We start from the raw sequence: 17,836 nt of genomic DNA, 5'->3' as shown, positions 1-17,836 counted from the left end.
AGACCTTGTCTTACACATCAGTTTAACTTATTCATAAAACTAATTTCTTAAGTGTCTCTTTAGTTCGTCTACATCATGAAAACTTTTTCTCGTCTTTAAAATTTTGCTTCTGGGGGAGGGGGGATTCACCTGGTGTTTAAAGGTGCTTGAGTGTTATTTATATTCATTGATTTTTCTAGCTATTTACTTTATTTACTAGTTTATTTTTATTTATTTATTTATTCTTTATTTCTATTATGTTTAATTTTTTTTAATCGGGTTATTTGTCTCTCTTCATTTATTCTTTATTATTTTTATTTTTATTTTTAACTCTTATTATCCGATTATATTTGTCTCTTTATTTGTTTTATTCCTTATCGTTTGTATTAGTTATTCATTCATTCTATCTTAGGCTTTCATCAGGGCAACTGGAGGAATATGTATTAATCATGCTACAGTCACTCGTGTATTCCTCTCTCTCTCTCTCTCTCTCTCTCTCTCTCTCTCTCTCTCTCTCTCCTAGACTCACAGAACCTATCGTTACCTGGACTCACCTAACCTATAAATACCTGGACTCACAGAACCTATTATTACCTTGACTCAATAAACCATCTCCTCACCTGAACTTGCTGTAGAGACATCCACCTCTGCACCAGCTGGCCGTCCCCCCCAAACATATAGAACTGAAACCTCCTGTGACCATCTGGAATAATGGGTCGAACTCGATTCACCAACTGGCCGGCCTGTTGTAAGGTTCCTGACAACACCTCCAACGGTTGTCTTGGTAACGTGGACGCCAGGAACGGTTGCCTAGACAACGAGGGGGACTCCCATCTGAGGAGGAAGGGAGTGAGAATAGTTTTAGTTGAAATTAAAATATGAAAGCTTGAATAACATCTTTTGATAACGAGGATTCCTGTAGCTGTTGTTTTTGGTAATAAGTACACCTGTAGTGGTTGCCAAGATAACAAGAATATCTGTAGTGGTTGCCAAGATAACAAGAATATCTGTAGTGGTTGCCAAGATAACAAGAATATCTGTAGTGGCTGCCAAGATAACAAGAATATCTGTAGTGGTTGCCAAGATAACAAGAATATCTGTAGTGGTTGCCAAGATAACAAGAATATCTGTAGTGGTTGCCAAGATAACAAGAACCCCTGTGGGACTGCCAAGATAACAAAGAAGAGGAGAGGAAGATAGAGAGTGAGGGGGATAGAGAGAGAGAGAGAGAAGAAAGGAAAGGGGAGCGATGAGGGTATTAGCGGTGTAATTAAACTTTGGAGTTTGGAGGAGGTCTGGAGTAGATGTGTGTGTGTGTGTGTGTGTGTGTGTATGTGTGTGTGGGGGGAGGGGTTGTGTGAGGATTACATTGTAGTTGCTGGGAATAGGTTCAGATCCTCTTAGTCTGGGCCATAAAGGATTTGGATCCGATGGAGGAAAGCTTTCATATTGTTTCTCTTACTATTGACAACAAAACATACATAGGCTATATTGTTTTTCACTTTGATCTTTATTATTATTATTATTATTATTATTATTATTATTATTATTATTATTATTATTATTATTGTTATTATTATTATTACATTTTCGCCCCCCAGGTCCCGATGTGAGTCGGTGACCTGTGCCCGGGTGGGTTAATCCCCGTAAAAAAAAAGAAGGAAAAAAAAAGACTTCTTGGATTTAGAGAACAAAAGTCGTCTGTTAGTTAACTTTTGACGATGTGGGTTAATTTAGAGACTAACAATGCGAGATATATATAAACAAAAGATAACAGATCGGGTTTTTTCTGATGATAATTCTTGTATGGTGGAGATAACATACCTGTGTACCTTCCTAAACACACCTGAATATGTGTTTAATCTAAGGGGTTCAACGATAGCATGGCAATGATTTAAAAGCCTAAATATAATGAACTTTTAGCAATTCAAGTTTAAACTAGGATTTGGCGATTACGTACCTCCCTCACGTACTGTACCTCCCTCACGTACTGTACCTCCCTCACGTACTGTACCTCCTTCACGTACTGTACCTCCCTCACGTACTGTACCTCCCTCACGTACTGTACTGTTTGTTCACGTACTGTACCTACCTCCCTCACGTACTGTACCCTCACGTACTGTACGTACTGTCTCCCGTCACTGTACACTATCACGCTGTACCTCCCTCACGTACTGTACCTCACGTACACACGTACTGTACACGTACTGTACCTCCCTCACACCCTCCCCACTACTGCCCTCCCTCACCTGTACCTCCCTCACGTACTGTACCTCCATCACACTGTACCTCCATCACGCCTCTACCTCCTCACACTGTACCCCTCCCTCACGTACTGTACCTCCATCACGTACTGTACCCCTCCTTCACGTACTGTACCCCTCCCTCACGTACTGTACCTCCCTCACGTACTGTACCTCCCTCACGTACTGTACCTCCCTCACGTACTGTACCTCCCTCACGTACTGTACCCCTCCCTCACGTACTGTACCTCCATCACGCACTCTACCTCCTTCACGTACTGTACCCCTCCCTCACGTACTGTACCTCCATCACGTACTGTACCTCCGTCACGCACCTCACACGAACGTCACTCTAGCCTCGTCCTGGGTTAACAAGAGTTCACAGAGAATTGAAGAGCAACCTCCTCTCCCTTCTCCCTCTTCCTCCCTTCTCCCTCTTCCTCCCGTCCCGGTGGAATAGTTGAAAAGTTGTTGACGACTATCGTGGACTGGCACTGTACCCTCGCTTGGTTCTAACGTGTTGAGAGTGCCAGGCGAATAACGTTGGAATACACTTTTACGCTCGTCTGTAAGTGAAGGGCTGTAAAAGGAAAATAAACTTAGAGGATTGGTTAAGTTACGCTTTTACGCAAGTGGTTGTGAATGATATAATTCGTAAATTCGGTAAGTTATGCTGGGTATTCTTCTCTGTACGTCTGTTAACGGGAAATAAAATAAAGAATCTCTAGTAAAAAGCATGAAATACGCTTTTACGCACGTCTACTTAAGAAACAGACATAATTCAGTACGCAGGAAAGTAGTTATCGGTAGTCCAGCAATACCACGCTTCCTTCTCGCTACACTGACTTAGGGTTGATAGCAGCTTGGGTCAGATTTAAGAGAGGGGCTATCCGGTGTGACCTGACTGAACATGGCAGATCTTATCGAGGTTGTTTTATTTTTTGTTTTTTTACGAGCATTAACCCACCAGAGCACAGGTCATTTTTAGTGAGAGATGATAAACGTACTGTATGTTGTGTTGTCAAAGTAAGAGAAACAAGTGAGACCCTGCAACTGTGTGTAAATGAGGCAGAGAGTCAGATGAGCAACCTGAAACTTGGTCACAATATTCGTGATGCCATATAGCAGCAGGGTCTACCATTAGACAACACATTATGCTTCCAATATATTCCTAGGCAATAGTACCTCCCTGTTTGATACCTGCCTACTACCTACTGTAATAACTATATGATACAAAATTTATTCAGTTAATTAGACCATTTCATAATATTCTGGACCTAGTTGTTTGTTACGCTCGTGTGTAAACCTTTAAGAACATTGACTTGGGTTAAGGCTGAGGGTAAGGAGGGTTAAACCGCGCTGATGGAGAGGTAAACTTCTGGGGGTCGCTCATATATATATTAGGATTTAGCGATGATTAATTTCAGAACAGCGGAGCCAAAAAGGAGGAAGGAGAGAGAGAGAGAGAGAGAGAGAGAGAGAGGGGGGGGGAGAGGTGGGAGGGAGAGAGGAAAGTAAAAGAAAGGAAAATAAATGAGAGAGGAATGAGATGGGACGTAGTGAAAGAAAAGGAAAGGAAATGGGAGAGGAGAAAGAATGGATGGGGGGAGGGAGTCATCCACCTATGGCATGGGGAGGGAGTCATCCATCTATGGCGTGCTACTGTAGATAGTTTATTATAACAAGAAATACATTAAGCTATATTAATTCATGCACCGTTCATGCTCAAAGGTCCCGGACGTAGAGGTACCAACCGTTCAGAAACACGTCGAGTAACACTGCTCGGGAGGCTTCGATTCACCTCGCCCCCATGGTTAGCGATACTTTTAGGAGACTGTTCAATATATAAACAAACAGTGGTCTTATTTACCTTATTTCTGTCTAAAAACTATAATCCTTAATCAAAGGTACGAGATGGACAAAAATAATCATGTAGATTTCTTCCATACATTTTTATGCAATGGATTCTAAAACTAAATTCGTAGACGGATTATGAGAAGAGTCTTCGCTAAAGACATGATCGTTCTTTAGACAGCTACACGTTTTCTATGATGAGGGAGTTTGATGCCGAAAATAGTTATAATAGTTATGGGTAAATTAAATCCGTTTTCTTAAGCACCATGTACGTTTTCTATAATAAGGGAGCTTCTCGGGAGACGGCGCAGCAGTCAGGGGCCGAACCTTACTAGAATGATATACTAATTCCTCCCTGTATATATTTCTATCTTCCTTGATGTCAACAGAGGCGACGAGGTCTCTAACAAGACAAATCATACACAGTGGTGTCTCTGCCTTAGTGCCGGTAAGGACGTTCATGAAGGCTAAGACAAACACAAATAGCCGGTGAAGAGACTGAAATTAACTCTTACTTTTGTCCTCTTCACCACCGATCAGCTCGTTAGCCACTTGGGTGATCGGTCACGTTTCTGTTTACGCACTGTTGGCAAGTACTGGGTATGCACCGGCTCCTGAATGTATCTGAACCTGCTCCAGTGCTGGTCAAGTCTGGTCTTGAAAGAGCTCACACTCGGTGCTATTACAACACTCTCTATAAGATTGTTCCACGAATTCACAATTATCACGCCGAAAAAAGTTTGCCCTCAGTTTTTTGGACTTGTGGCTTCTTCATCCTTGAGCTGTGACCCCTTGTGGAGCGGACGTCCGTCAACTCCAGGTATGGACACTCGACTGATTAGTGTCCTTTGAGAGGTTTATACACCTCAATTATGTCACTCGTTTCCCGTCTGTAGTATAAGCAAGGCAGTTCCAGGCGCTCTAATCTCTCTAGATAGCTGAGGTGCCGAAATGCAAGCGCCTGTGTTTGTGTCGTGAAGACCTACAGGTGTTATAAAGTAATTGTGGGAGCCAAAACACGTACGAGTAGTGTAAAGTGTCGTAAAGTGGCATAAGGTGTTAAGAAGTGCCCAAAAGTGTCACGTTATGTCACAGATTCATGTAATATTCCAGAGTCTTATAAAGCGCTTTTAAGTGCCAGTAAGTATGATAAAGTGCCATTAAGTCAAATAAATGTCGTATAATTGAAGTTGTGAACAATGAAAAAGTGCTATGAAGTGTCAGTGTCCTAAAGTGCCAGTGACCTAAAGTGTCCTAAAGCGTCAGTTTTCTTAAGTGGCGTAAAAAGACATATACTCATACTGTAGTTTCATAGTGTCTTAAAGTGGCATAAGGTCTCTGAAGTTATAAAGTGTCAAAACAACATACAATAGTGACTGGCATACGGTGTCGAAAAGTGTTGTAAGGTGATGTAAAGCCTCTCAAAGTGTCGTAAGTGCCATTGATGTCGTAAAGTGTCAATAAAGTGCCATTGATGCTATAAACTCTCGTAAAGTGTCGTAAAGTGTTATCAATGACGTGTGTGTTGCAAAGTGTCTTGAACTATCGCAATGTGTATATTGTGCTATAAAAGTGTCAAGACTGTGCCAGAAAGTGACCCTGTGTGGCACCTGAGCTTCCACGACCACCAGCACAAGGTAACTACTAATAATACAACTGTTGTGTTCTTGACATACTGAACAAGTTCTCTTAATCATTCACTTGGCATAAACTATTGCTTAAGATCATTTGTTCTGACTTAGTTGTTCCTGTAAGTTAAGTGAGAATAATCATATAGGTGTGTGTGTGTGGTGAGGGGTTGACGGCAGGTGATCTCAACTGGATTTGTTCTTTTTCCAGGTAAGCCTGAGTTAAAACAGCGCCTCGAGGGACATTAACACGCCATATCTCAGGTACGTCCAAGTTATCTTATTCATTGATTATCGTTTTATTCATCAACTAAGTCTGGAGTCTTCCGCATCCCACAACAGTTTTAAAGGAACGTTACGCCTTTCTTCCCCATCTTTGAGGACGTCGGTGTCCCTCCCTTATCAGTGAGTCAACGTGATGCCTCCACTCGTTCACACGGACGTCGGACCCACTCCTTATCATTACACCGTCTTTGTGGCCGCCTGTGGTTCAGTCGCTATCTATATGAAAGACTCCCCCTCCTCTTCCCTCACGCCGTCTATGATGGTATCGGAGTCCTCCCTCTCCCACCTTCTTCCCGTCAGAGCCTCACCTCTTCCATACAAGTGGGTACAGTGATCACACTCACCTGTTTTAGAAGCATCCGTATCTCTCCTGTAAAGTTCTTGCTACACGTAGATAAGATGACCTTCACCATGCTGTCACGGTTTCATTACCCTGCTTTACAGGCTATAAACTAACCGGCTTCGTGTTTTAGAGGCGTCATGTTCTTTCTATCAGCTGTTGATTCGTCAGACAGGTCCCAACCCTAATTGGTAACAACCTAACCTAGCCGTTTGGATTGACGCTTAGTAATAACGGGTCCCAAACGCAATGCCCATGACCGTAATGCCTCAAAGGCGATTAGGATTAAGGCCTTTTAGGCCAGAGAACCATTTGATCTTGAAATGTTCAGTGTTGACCGTCACAGCTCGTCATCAGAGACCAATGTTTCCGGTGAGTTGAGTCTCTCCTCCCGTGTGGCAGCGTCCTCACACTCATGCCTCAGGACAGTCCTCACACCCGGGAGCATTGGACCACCTCCTCGTGTTTCAACAACATGAAAGTATTTGTCGATGTAAATTTTAGGGATGCCACGTTTTCCTAAGCTTGCATCAAACACCAATTTGTCTCAATTTTATGAAATTGGAAACTAATTCGTTCTACTTTATTGGGAGCGTCGTTCCTTGTTAACCGTCGATAAATTTCTTTCTCGCACTACTCCTTCCGGCTCCAAAGTTTTGGGATATACAGTGTAGCAACGATGCTGTCCGTCCGTCTGTCAGTCCGTGATAGATTTCGTATCCACTTGGTAACGCGCCACAGAAGCGATGAATTAATTTCAGCATTAGTGTGAGAGCGTAGATTATGGCAGGGTCTTACTGGGTAGCCTTGGACGTGTTGATAGTTCAGGGACTTCAGATAACCAAGTCGGTCTACTTAAAATGATTCATTGTTTTAATGAATTAAAAGTTAAAAGCATTTATGGTAGCGAATGAAGCCAATTTCAGTTCACAAGTAGAATTAAGTAGCGATGAAGAATAAGTTCCAAGGTAGAAATGACAACAAATACATTATAAAATGGTTAACATAGAACATTAATGAGTTATATTCAGCCAACAAGCCACGTGGTGTGAAGGACTAGCCCGGGAGAGTAAGGTCCTATCCCAACTAGGTTAAGCACAGCGAATATGTTTGCTGAGTGTCGTGAGCGTAAGGTTGGTATTGGTATGGTTTACCTACATCACAACCAACCTTAAGGTCATATTATAGAATGGAGAGATATTACCATTATCTTCTGCAATCTATATTAAGGCTATTTGGGATATCTAATTGACTAACCTTAACATAAGCATAGTTGTTGTGTCGCTTCCCACTATAGACACTTACATCCTTCACCACTCCACTCAGTGTGTTTCATAGTAACAACTGAACGCGAGCGCAGATAAGTGGTCATAACTCGAACCAATTAAATTTCAACATATTTTGACACCAAATGACCGGCTTATTAATGAACAAAACTTTGTGTAACGAGTAAAGTTTGTTTTATTATTTTCATTTACTCTTCTGTTATTTTACGTGTTTACCTTTCTCTTCAAAGTGATATATCTCCAAGTGGAATACGTATACAGTTTTCCATCGTTATTATTCCTCCCACCACCCATTTGGAAGAGGGTATTTAAAAACACATTTATTTCCTCCCCTTTGTTATATATTAGTAACCTGTTCCAGCCTCCCTCTTGACCTATTCCCGGCGTGGTTCGGAACGAGGTCAGTGAGGGTCATCAGCTCCACCGCAGACCTCTCCCTCGCCGGCTCCCAGGTGTTCACCTGTTTATCTTGGCTGACCACCGATTAATTACCTGGTTTGTGTGTTTCTGGAGGTGGGGGAGGGATGCATCCAGCGAAGGTGCTGGTTAGGAATTTCGAGGCCGCCAGTCTGTGTGGCCTATATGGGGGCGTGGACTGAGAGATCCTCCCTCTGTAGAGTCGCGGACAAAAGTTTGCTCCCTGTGGTGAAACTGAGTCACGGGAATAATCTCTGAACTTATTTACCCTAACTCTCGTCTGGTGAGGCTGTGCTGTACTGCTGTTGTATTTCGTTTGGGGTCGAAACTACTTCAGTTTGGGAGGGAGCGAAATTTTAACCCAGACTGTACCGACAAACTGACATCAAACTCAGACATACGACTTAGGAAATTACTAAAAATAATGTCAGTGAAATTCATGCAGACTGACATTTTATGCATCATATGACTTAAGGAATTACAGAAAAAATATCAACATAATAGTGGATCACCTGAAGATCAGCCCCTTACCTTATTTCACCTGATTATTAACCACCCTAGCGCTACTCTTACCTTACCTAATCTAACACTAACCTAACCCAACCCACCTCACCTGGTAGCATTAGGGTGATATTTGGGGGGTTGATCTACAGGTGATAAAAACTAACTCCAGGTACAGGTATACAAAATTTAATTTATACGAAGCTTAATCAGAATTATACGAAGACTCTAATTCATTCAGTGCTGAGGAGGTGAAGTTCAACACGCCAAAAATTGTATACAAGAGAAATCACTTTGATAATATTAATAACTAATTTCACCGACTTTACTGGAGTAATTTAACTTAAGTAAAAATATAAACACCATTTATCTCTGTCAAGCAAAGGTAGAGTTTAATGATATCCCCCCCATCCCTACCCCCCACACATCTCAACCTCCTACCCACACACATCTCAACCTCCCACCCACACACCCTCCCCAACCCCCCCATGTACCCCAACCTCCAACCTCCTCCTCAAACATACCCCAGTACCCCCTCAACACACCTTGGTCACCTGAGAAGAGAGTGAGGAGGTCAGGTTAAACAGATACGTCGTCAAGGTGTCGTGTGGGCGAGGTGACGTGTGCCATGGAGTAATGGATTAGGTCCCCAGTTACTAAGATGATTTGACTCTCTACCTTGTGAGTGTCTCCTGAGTCTCTCGTCGTCTCTACCCCAGTTTTCTTGTTATTCTTATTTATTCGTTTTTTTTTCGATTCTTGGATGAGTTTGGTGAGAACGAAGCGAAATGGTACATAAAGAAGATAAAATAAATAAATTTGGATAGTAAGGGAAATGATAGAAAATGGATATATGGAGAGATGAATAAACACACACACACGCACACACACACACACACACAAACACACAAACACACACACACACACACCAATAACAGCTCTTCACGATGAGGATGATACGTATCAGCGAGGTTGTCAATATTATTACATGACCAGTTTAATTTCATCAGGTTAAGAGCAAGGTAAGATTAATATCCCCCTTAATGAATGACACAAGCTGGGATGCAAACAGCTAACGCAAACTTTATTAAATGAGACTTGGTGAATCCTATAACACTTGGAAATCGTCCTAAAAACTTGATTATTGATTTGTTTTGTATCGCAGTTTGAGATCTTAGCAATTACTTAGCTATTTTTTTTTACCTATTTTAATTGAGAAATAGGTGGGTAGGTACAATTACACTACCGCTACTACATCACCACCACCACACCACCACAACCACACCTCACCACCAAACACCACTACTACTTCACCACCAAACACCACCACCACACCTCACCACCACACCATTAAACCACACCACATCACCACCACACAACCACCACCACTGCAACACCACTACACACCACCACCACCATATGCCTCAGGTACTTACTCACTCTACGGATATTGATTCTAAAGTTCTCATATATTATACAACCTCCCTGCTCCAAGTAATGTGTTTATCCTGTAACCATTATAAATAAAGGTGATTTTTATTTTTACTGATAATGGATAACGCTTAATATTGCTTTGTTGTGTATTTGATAGTAAGGATAAGTAAGAATGTTGTCGAATGAAAGGATTTTATGATTAATAGTGAGAATTAGGTTCCATTTTCTTGATATCCCTTGATGTGTTGTACGGTATAGGACATAAAGACTTCGGTACATATGGAGTTAGGTGGTTACTGTGTATGGCATTGGATTCAACCACCTATATTTCCCCAGTTATAAAAGTCAGGAACCAATTCAATAAAAGGAGAAACTTGAGACGCCTTAGATTCGAACCAGGGCAGGATACGAGCGTTTATAACCACTCAGCCATGGCTCCAAATGGTATATTGAAAATTAATGGAAGTTAATATCGAGTGAAGTGGTATTTTACTACGGCAAGCGAATGGAGATTTATTACCTGTGCGTGTTTTTACGAGGGTATTGACCAGTAAAAATGTTATTATTGAGAAGGGATGAGATTTATCTTCGTGGGAGTTATGTATTATACGTAAATCGATGAGACTAAACTTGGTGAAGGCTGGGGAGGAGTTCGAGATGCGAGAAGGCATATTTATCACCCCATTTTTCATCTCCCCGGTCTATCAAAACTGCGGCAATATATCACCCCCAGTGTGGCCGCATCTCCCAGATTATATAAACCTAAGCTATTTATCATTATATATCTCCTTTAGTAAGAATATAATGACATAAATCCTCTCTGGTCATCATCTCTAATCACCTCTTCCATCGTAGGTGATTTTTAACCCCTTGATTACCATGGCTTAACCCCTTAAACATCCTACTAAAGGAAGTATTTACAGCCATTCAAAAAAAACTATCTCTACTTAGGGCGATCGATGAATTTCAGAATGAACACTGTGACTCCTGTTGTCTCGGTAGGGTTGTCAAAATCCTTCATCCTTTGCTTTATAATTTTTCAACGCAATTTTGTATAGGTAGTTATTTTGAGTGCCTATAAAATGCATTGTATTCAAGGGATAGTCTTATTGTTCTTAAGAGATTAGGTTAGGTTAGGTTTAGTTAGGTTAGGTTAGCCATCATCTTTAAAACGTTAAGGAAGACGGGAGAGAGAGAGAGAGATGAACCCCAAAGGAAATATCCCCTCATGTTTACTCTAAGTTCGACGGAAACTCAACCAAGTTACGGATAAGTTGATTAGTGTTTCAGACGTTTTGGAAATTCACAAGAAGTTCCTATTCGATTATCTCTTGATGAGCGACCATAAGGATTTTTTTATACACCAGTCAGAAACGCAAATGACCTCATGATTCTCTTCTTCAAAATGCAGACTCGATCAAAACTCAGCGTAGGGGAAGAAACTGGGTTGTTAACGAGGGAAATAATGGAGTTTGGGAGGTGGTGAGGGAGTTAGGGAGGTGGTGAGGGAGTTTGGGGAGGTGGTGAGGGAGTTTGGGAGGGTGGTGAGGGAGTTTGGGGAGGTGGTGGTGGGAGTTGGGGAGGGTGGGAGGTTGGGGGAGGGGGTGAGGAGTTGGGAGGTGGTGAGGAGGTGGTGAGGGAGTTTGGGGAGGTGGTGAGGGAGCTTGGGAGGTGGTGAGGGAGATAATGACAATGATGATAACCTCCCAACAACCAGTGATCATTAAAGTGTACTATCCTGAGGCTCTTAATTAAGCCAGGCATGTTTTTCCGTGGCTGAGGAGCGAGGGGGGGGGGTGCACGGGAGACTGGAAAAAACGGTGAGGGGGCTGGAAAGAGGGGCGTGGGAGGAAGGGAAATGGCGAGTGTGGGAGGCAGGATTTAGTCTTCCCAATTATATTTTTATATTTTTTTTGTTCCAACACGGTAGACACATCCCAAGTTAATACGACTGACTTTTCTGTGTTTCTTTACCTTTTAGTAATTACTTTTTTATTTGCATTTCACGATTTTTTTTTTCAATTATGTGTAGTGAAGAAAACCAAATTACCACATACAGTACAGGGGGATTCTCAAATACGTGTAGTAAATTGCTGACTATTTTTTCTGGGATATTTCTAAGGCATAAAGTTGGAATCTGCATAGTTACGTAGCTACAGTACTTGAGGATTGAGGTTAGGTTAGGTTTGGTTAGGTTGAAGTGTAATAGGTTAGGTTAGGTTAGGTTGAAGTGTAATAGGTTAGGCTAGGTTCGGTTAGGTTGAAGTGTAATAGGTTAGGTTAGGTTAGGTTGAAGTGTAGTAGGTTAGGTTAGGTTAGGTTAGGTTGAAGTGTAGGTTAGGTTATGTTGAAGTGTAATATGAAGGAAATATTTAGTTTATAATTGTTATTGTCTGGTGTAAATTTTGATGATTGGTTCAGAAACTTGATGGGATTAAATTCTGATACCTGAATATTGTGATTTTTTTTTTTGTCCAGGTGTGTGATACAGGTAGACGAACGAATACCAAAGTTTATACCTGACAAAAATATTTTACTCTCTCCGGAAGCGTAAATAAATAAATGATAAATATATAAATAATTAATAAGATGAATACATAACTTAAATAAATGAATAGAATGAATATATAAATAAAATTGATAAACTGAGAATTAATTATTTATGAAATCAGAATAACTCTTTAAAGGACAGACTGTGGTGAAGGCTGGGGAGAAGGGTGATGATGGGGAGTAGAAGAGGCTAAAAAGTGGGGAGGGAGGGGGGGGATTGAGACTTAGGGGGGGATAAGACTCGGGGACTGGGGGAGGAGGGGTGGGATTGAGACTTAGGGATAAGACTCGGGGACTGGGGGAGAGGTGGGATTGAGACTTGGGGATAAGACTAGGGGGGGATAAGACTCGGGGACTGGGGGAGGGAGGGGGGAATTGAGACTTAGGGGGGGATAAGACTCGGGAACTGGGGGACTGGGGAGTTATGAATAAGTCTGTCTACCCCCCTCCCCCACTTCCCTCCCTCACTTCCCTCACCCCTCTCTTCTCTCCGTCCTTCCCGTCTCTCCTCCCCTTACCATAACACAACAGCTTCCACCCATTAACCATAAATCTCCTGCTCTCGACTCTGCCATAACCTCAGCCGCCCACCAAGCTCGCCAAAGGAGAAAGAAAAGATTATACAAAGCGTTAAATCTCCTCGTTTATTACAGGTATAACGAGGTGTGTGGCAGTTAGTGGGTGATGGTTCAGCCTCGTTTAGCTACGTTGCTTCTGGAGGGTACAAGAATCCGAGAGCTGTACTCTACCTGTTATTAATTCACCATTAACCTGATATAAAGTTAATTAAGTTAATATTAGTATAATTTAATTTGATTTACCGTCACTATAACCTAAAGGAACTTGCCTGTTATATGACTATTCCCTAACTTAATTGAACAACTTAATCAGAATCCAGCCCAACTTAACTTGATCTAAATTAACCTCCCCTACTCCAAACCTAATCAGACCTAACCTAACTTAACGTAACCTAATATAACCTACCAGTATAACCTATCTTGAATTAACCTAACTTAACCTAGTCTAATATGAATTTACCTAACCTATTCGATCCTATCTTAACCTAACCTAACCTAACCTAACCTAACCTAACCTAATCTAACCTAACCTAACCTAACCTAACCTAACCTAACCTAACCTAACCCTACCTTCAACCTTTATCAAACATCAAGACGTCGGCGGTACAGCGATAAACATTCACCTTTGACCATTGCGTCTTCGGTTCCATACCCATTTTTATATTGACCAGTGCAGCAGCTGTTTTCACCGAGTACCCCTGAGTCCTCATGCACTTACACTTGACCCGTGGGAAGGCCCTCTCTGGATCTCTAGTGGAAAAATTGATACACTTATCCAATTTGAATACAACACAGGTCAGATATTATTTTGAGTCGATTCTGAGTAGTTAAATGTATATCTTAGTTATTAGGTTGAAAAGCCTCGCGGGAACACAAGTCATAAGCTTCCTAAATCCTTTCTTAATTTGATAGAGCATAAATAGTCTTCACTTCATATTCATTCCCAGCTGTGAACTATAGCAGTTTTATACCTAAGGCAATAGTCATCTAACAAACCAAATGATTATATAATATTTTAGGGGGAATTTCGTTTGATCAGTGCAGTGTTCGCCTCTCCTGACCTCACTGATAAGGTTTTTTTGTTTTGTATTTTGCGCAAGAGTAGAAGATATTAGTCATCGTTCTTTACACAGTTTCTTGTATTTTCGTTTTTTAAGGAGTTAGGTTAGGTTAGGTTAGGTTAGGTTAGATTAGATTAGGTTACTAGACGGCATAATTAGGTTCACACACACACATACACCCACCCCCCACACCCACCCACACACCCACCCACCCACCACCCACCCACACACCCACCCCCACACCCACCCACACACCCACCCACCCACCCACCCACCCACCCCAATACTGGTTAAAATCGCCAAATTTATGTCCAGATTTTTTTTTTTCCCCGACCCACAATTACTGATACGGTCTAGCCAGAAATACTGCGCGCCGCTGGAGACTGGTCGAGATTTTATCCCTATTTCTTACCCTGTTGTCAAATTTCAGTGAATCTTTAACATTGTGTTGTCGGGTGAGAGAATATAGACGATAAGTTCAGGTTTATTTCTGGGCATCGGGAAGTTTTATTGAATTCCAGATTCCAATAAATTCAGCGTAATTCGTAAAGTTTTTTTAATACAATGAAATACAGCGTATATAATGAAAATAAAAATGATGGTAATGACAATGATAGTAATGATGATGATGATGATGATGATGATGATGGGATTCAAGAGTACAATACACCGGCTATATATCAATAATTATCACAGTGTATTTCGCTTGTAAGGAATTATTGATGAAATGGAAAGGTAATATGATAACAAAATGAACAGGGATGCTTAAAGGTGTTATATCACGGTGTGTGAGAGAGACAGACAGACAGACAGACAGACAGACAGACAGACAGACAGACAGACAGACAGACAGAGGGGTTATTTATTACTTAACTTGACCATTACTTCCCCACACTAAGCTCTGACCAATGACCTCCTCTCCCTGATGACCTAACTTCCTCTATCATGTTTACTGCGACAAGACCTGAAGGATGGCACTAGGATCACCACGATAGGACTTATGAGGTGTAGGAGAGTTGATATAAAATCCCTAAGAGTCCTTTGAGAGTCGATCAGGAAGGAAATAGGATAATTTATATTGTGTATGTGTGAATTTTCTACAATATGAAAGAATTAATCACCTGTAAATCAACCCTCCCATTTTATTTCTTCTGATGATAAAAACACCCACGATAAACTTACCATTGACGATATGATGATTAATACCTGATACCATAGTACTGTAATACATTATTAATATTTGTTGTTACGTGAAAATCAGAAGTTATCATGTAATATTGACTGTAAAAAATATATATTGTTAGTTTTATGAATTTTGAAATGTAGCGTAAATGAACAATCAAGCGTGGAGGAAGAAAAGTAATCAAGCATGGCGGAAAAAAGTAATCAAGCATGGCGGAAAAAAAAATAATCAAGCGTTACGGGAAAAAATAATCAAGCATAACGGGAAAAAATAATCAAGCATGACGAAAAGAATAATCAAGGATGACGGGAAAAAATCAACAAGTGTGAAAGAGAAATAATTAATCAAAATAAGAAACTGATCACATCATATCAGACCCTCATATTTAAAATTCCCTGACAACAACTAAATTTCCTTCCTACCAAAATATAAATGAAACCACTTCTTCATTCTACTGCATTCACGAAAAAAAAAAATCAATAGATATCCTTCAGTCTTCATGAATGGCTCAAGGATATGAAAGCCATACCAAGTACCATCTGCTATTGACAGTAAGATTCTGCATTATTATTTTACGCTGTTAGACTATTCAGAAATATTTTATTTCTTATAAGCTCTTAGTAGGAGACAGAATGTGATATATTATTTAGGTTTGATGCTAAATAATATTGCGGTTAATGGTTAATGGTATCTACTTCAACAACGAAGAACTTTAAGCGTGTTCTCATTTATTTATTTATTTTATTTATTTATTTATTTTTATGGGGAATATCTCACCCCAGCACAGGTCATCGGCGGGACCTGGCGGGGCTAAAAATAAAATCAACGAAAAAATAAATTAGAAAAAACACTAAGGAGTAGTATATATAAATTTAAATATGTAAATCTGACTTGAACATTTTGGGAATTAATTTTAGTGTTTTTGTTATATACTGTATATTTTTTTTTTGTAAATCAGTGAAATTAAAAATATAGAAATAAAACTTTTTGTTGTGTATATACTTTTTTATACACTAGGAAAAACACTTTAATTTTTGTGAAGTTTCCTCTCGCATGGTCGACAGCTCTCAATCCTGACCCCCACACAGCCACTATCCTCTTCCGGTAGGGTTCCTCCCGCTCTCCTCACGCCCTGAAGAGGGAACCAAAAGCCCTCTGTATCCTGATGGCACGTCTCCTCGCGAAATCGTCGAGGAAAAAAAATAAAAGGATTTCCTTATCAACGTCTGGTGGGATAAACACCTTTCCTCTTATCCTCCCAAGTCAAGTTCGGGTCGTATAATCCTGCCTTTTGCATCAAACCAAAAATACCCCAAAAGATAATTATTTTCAATGTCCGTCACTGTTTACAGGCACACGCCCTTTCAGGTGCTATTGTGGCTTAGGGAAGACTATGTCGCCATTAGCATAGAAAGTGTCTATTGGAAATCAATAAAGAAGTCGAAACCGGTTGGGTTTTCACCCCAGCACCGCCATCACCAACCAGACTCCTCTGGTCTTATGTAACACATAAATTTAGTTTTTTTACTTCGTCTAGAATGAGTCTTTCTCACTCCTGCCTATTCCAGCCTTGCGGGACGGATCCATTCACCAGCTTCTAAGACTTCCCTCTTAACCAGATTTCCTAAATCCATGACACGTCGTGATTTACAGGACCATCATTTTATCCTTTAACTGACAAAGCCCCTGAGAGCCCTGCTTCCAACATATCCCTACCATCAAACTGGCCATTGGAAACTAAATTTATAGACTGATCAAAAAACTTGCTGTAATGCCACGTGGGGGTGATTGTGGGGACCATCCCATCACTCCCGACGGGCGACACTAACCTTACACCACCAGAGTTGCTCTTCTCTGCCAGGGATGGTCTCGTAGCCACTATCGTCAGAGCCAATAACACCAGCTCGGGGCGTCGTGTTTGCCACAGTGTCATCATCTGTGGAGAATAAAGAGATAAACAGAGATGAATTAAATCAACAGTCATTAATGAGAGTTTAAGAAAGATTTAATTGAGTTACAATAAGTTTATGAGTACATCTTGTAGACTGGCAATTGGTACGAGTTGGTACGAGTTGGTATGAGTTGGCACGAGTTGGTATAAGCTGTCTTAAAATCCCAGTGAGAATAATATAGGTAATAAGGGTTTTACTTCACATTTTATATCAAAAACCAATATCCAACGTTGGGGGATATAGACCTCCTGTGTGGCTGTTTGATATACGCCAACAGGATTTACGCTCTATTGTACACCAGAGTCACCAACACCCGGCTGGAGTTGCCTCTAACCACGACCAAGGAGTAAGGACGTTATTGTTGATACATATAATACTACTCTTACATAATAATAATAATAATAATAATAACAACAGCAACGATAATAACAACAACAACTACAATAACAATAATAATAATAAATAATAACAACAATAATAATAAATAACAATAATAATAATAATGCAAGAGTATAAACACAATTTTTAACCTAACCTAACCTAAC

The 17,836-nt window shown here is 40.7% G+C and overlaps 1 protein-coding gene across 1 annotated transcript in view; it reads right to left on the bottom strand.

Annotated features, from left to right (window-relative positions):
- The window catches only part of LOC121859049, a 73,873-nt gene that overhangs the window by 23,054 nt on the left and 32,983 nt on the right, over positions 1-17,836 (bottom strand). Inside the window, exons 2-3 of the mRNA XM_042355707.1 lie at positions 17,169-17,275; positions 600-813 (exon numbers count right to left, since the gene is read on the bottom strand). Coding sequence (XP_042211641.1) covers positions 600-813; positions 17,169-17,275 — 321 coding nt within the window. The remainder of the gene's footprint in view (positions 1-599; positions 814-17,168; positions 17,276-17,836) is intronic.

Source organism: Homarus americanus, unplaced genomic scaffold (assembly GCF_018991925.1).
Source record: "Homarus americanus isolate GMGI-L3 unplaced genomic scaffold, GMGI_Hamer_2.0 scaffold594, whole genome shotgun sequence".
Classification (NCBI taxonomy): domain Eukaryota; kingdom Metazoa; phylum Arthropoda; class Malacostraca; order Decapoda; family Nephropidae; genus Homarus; species Homarus americanus.
This window is presented reverse-complemented; position numbering and strand designations above follow the sequence as displayed.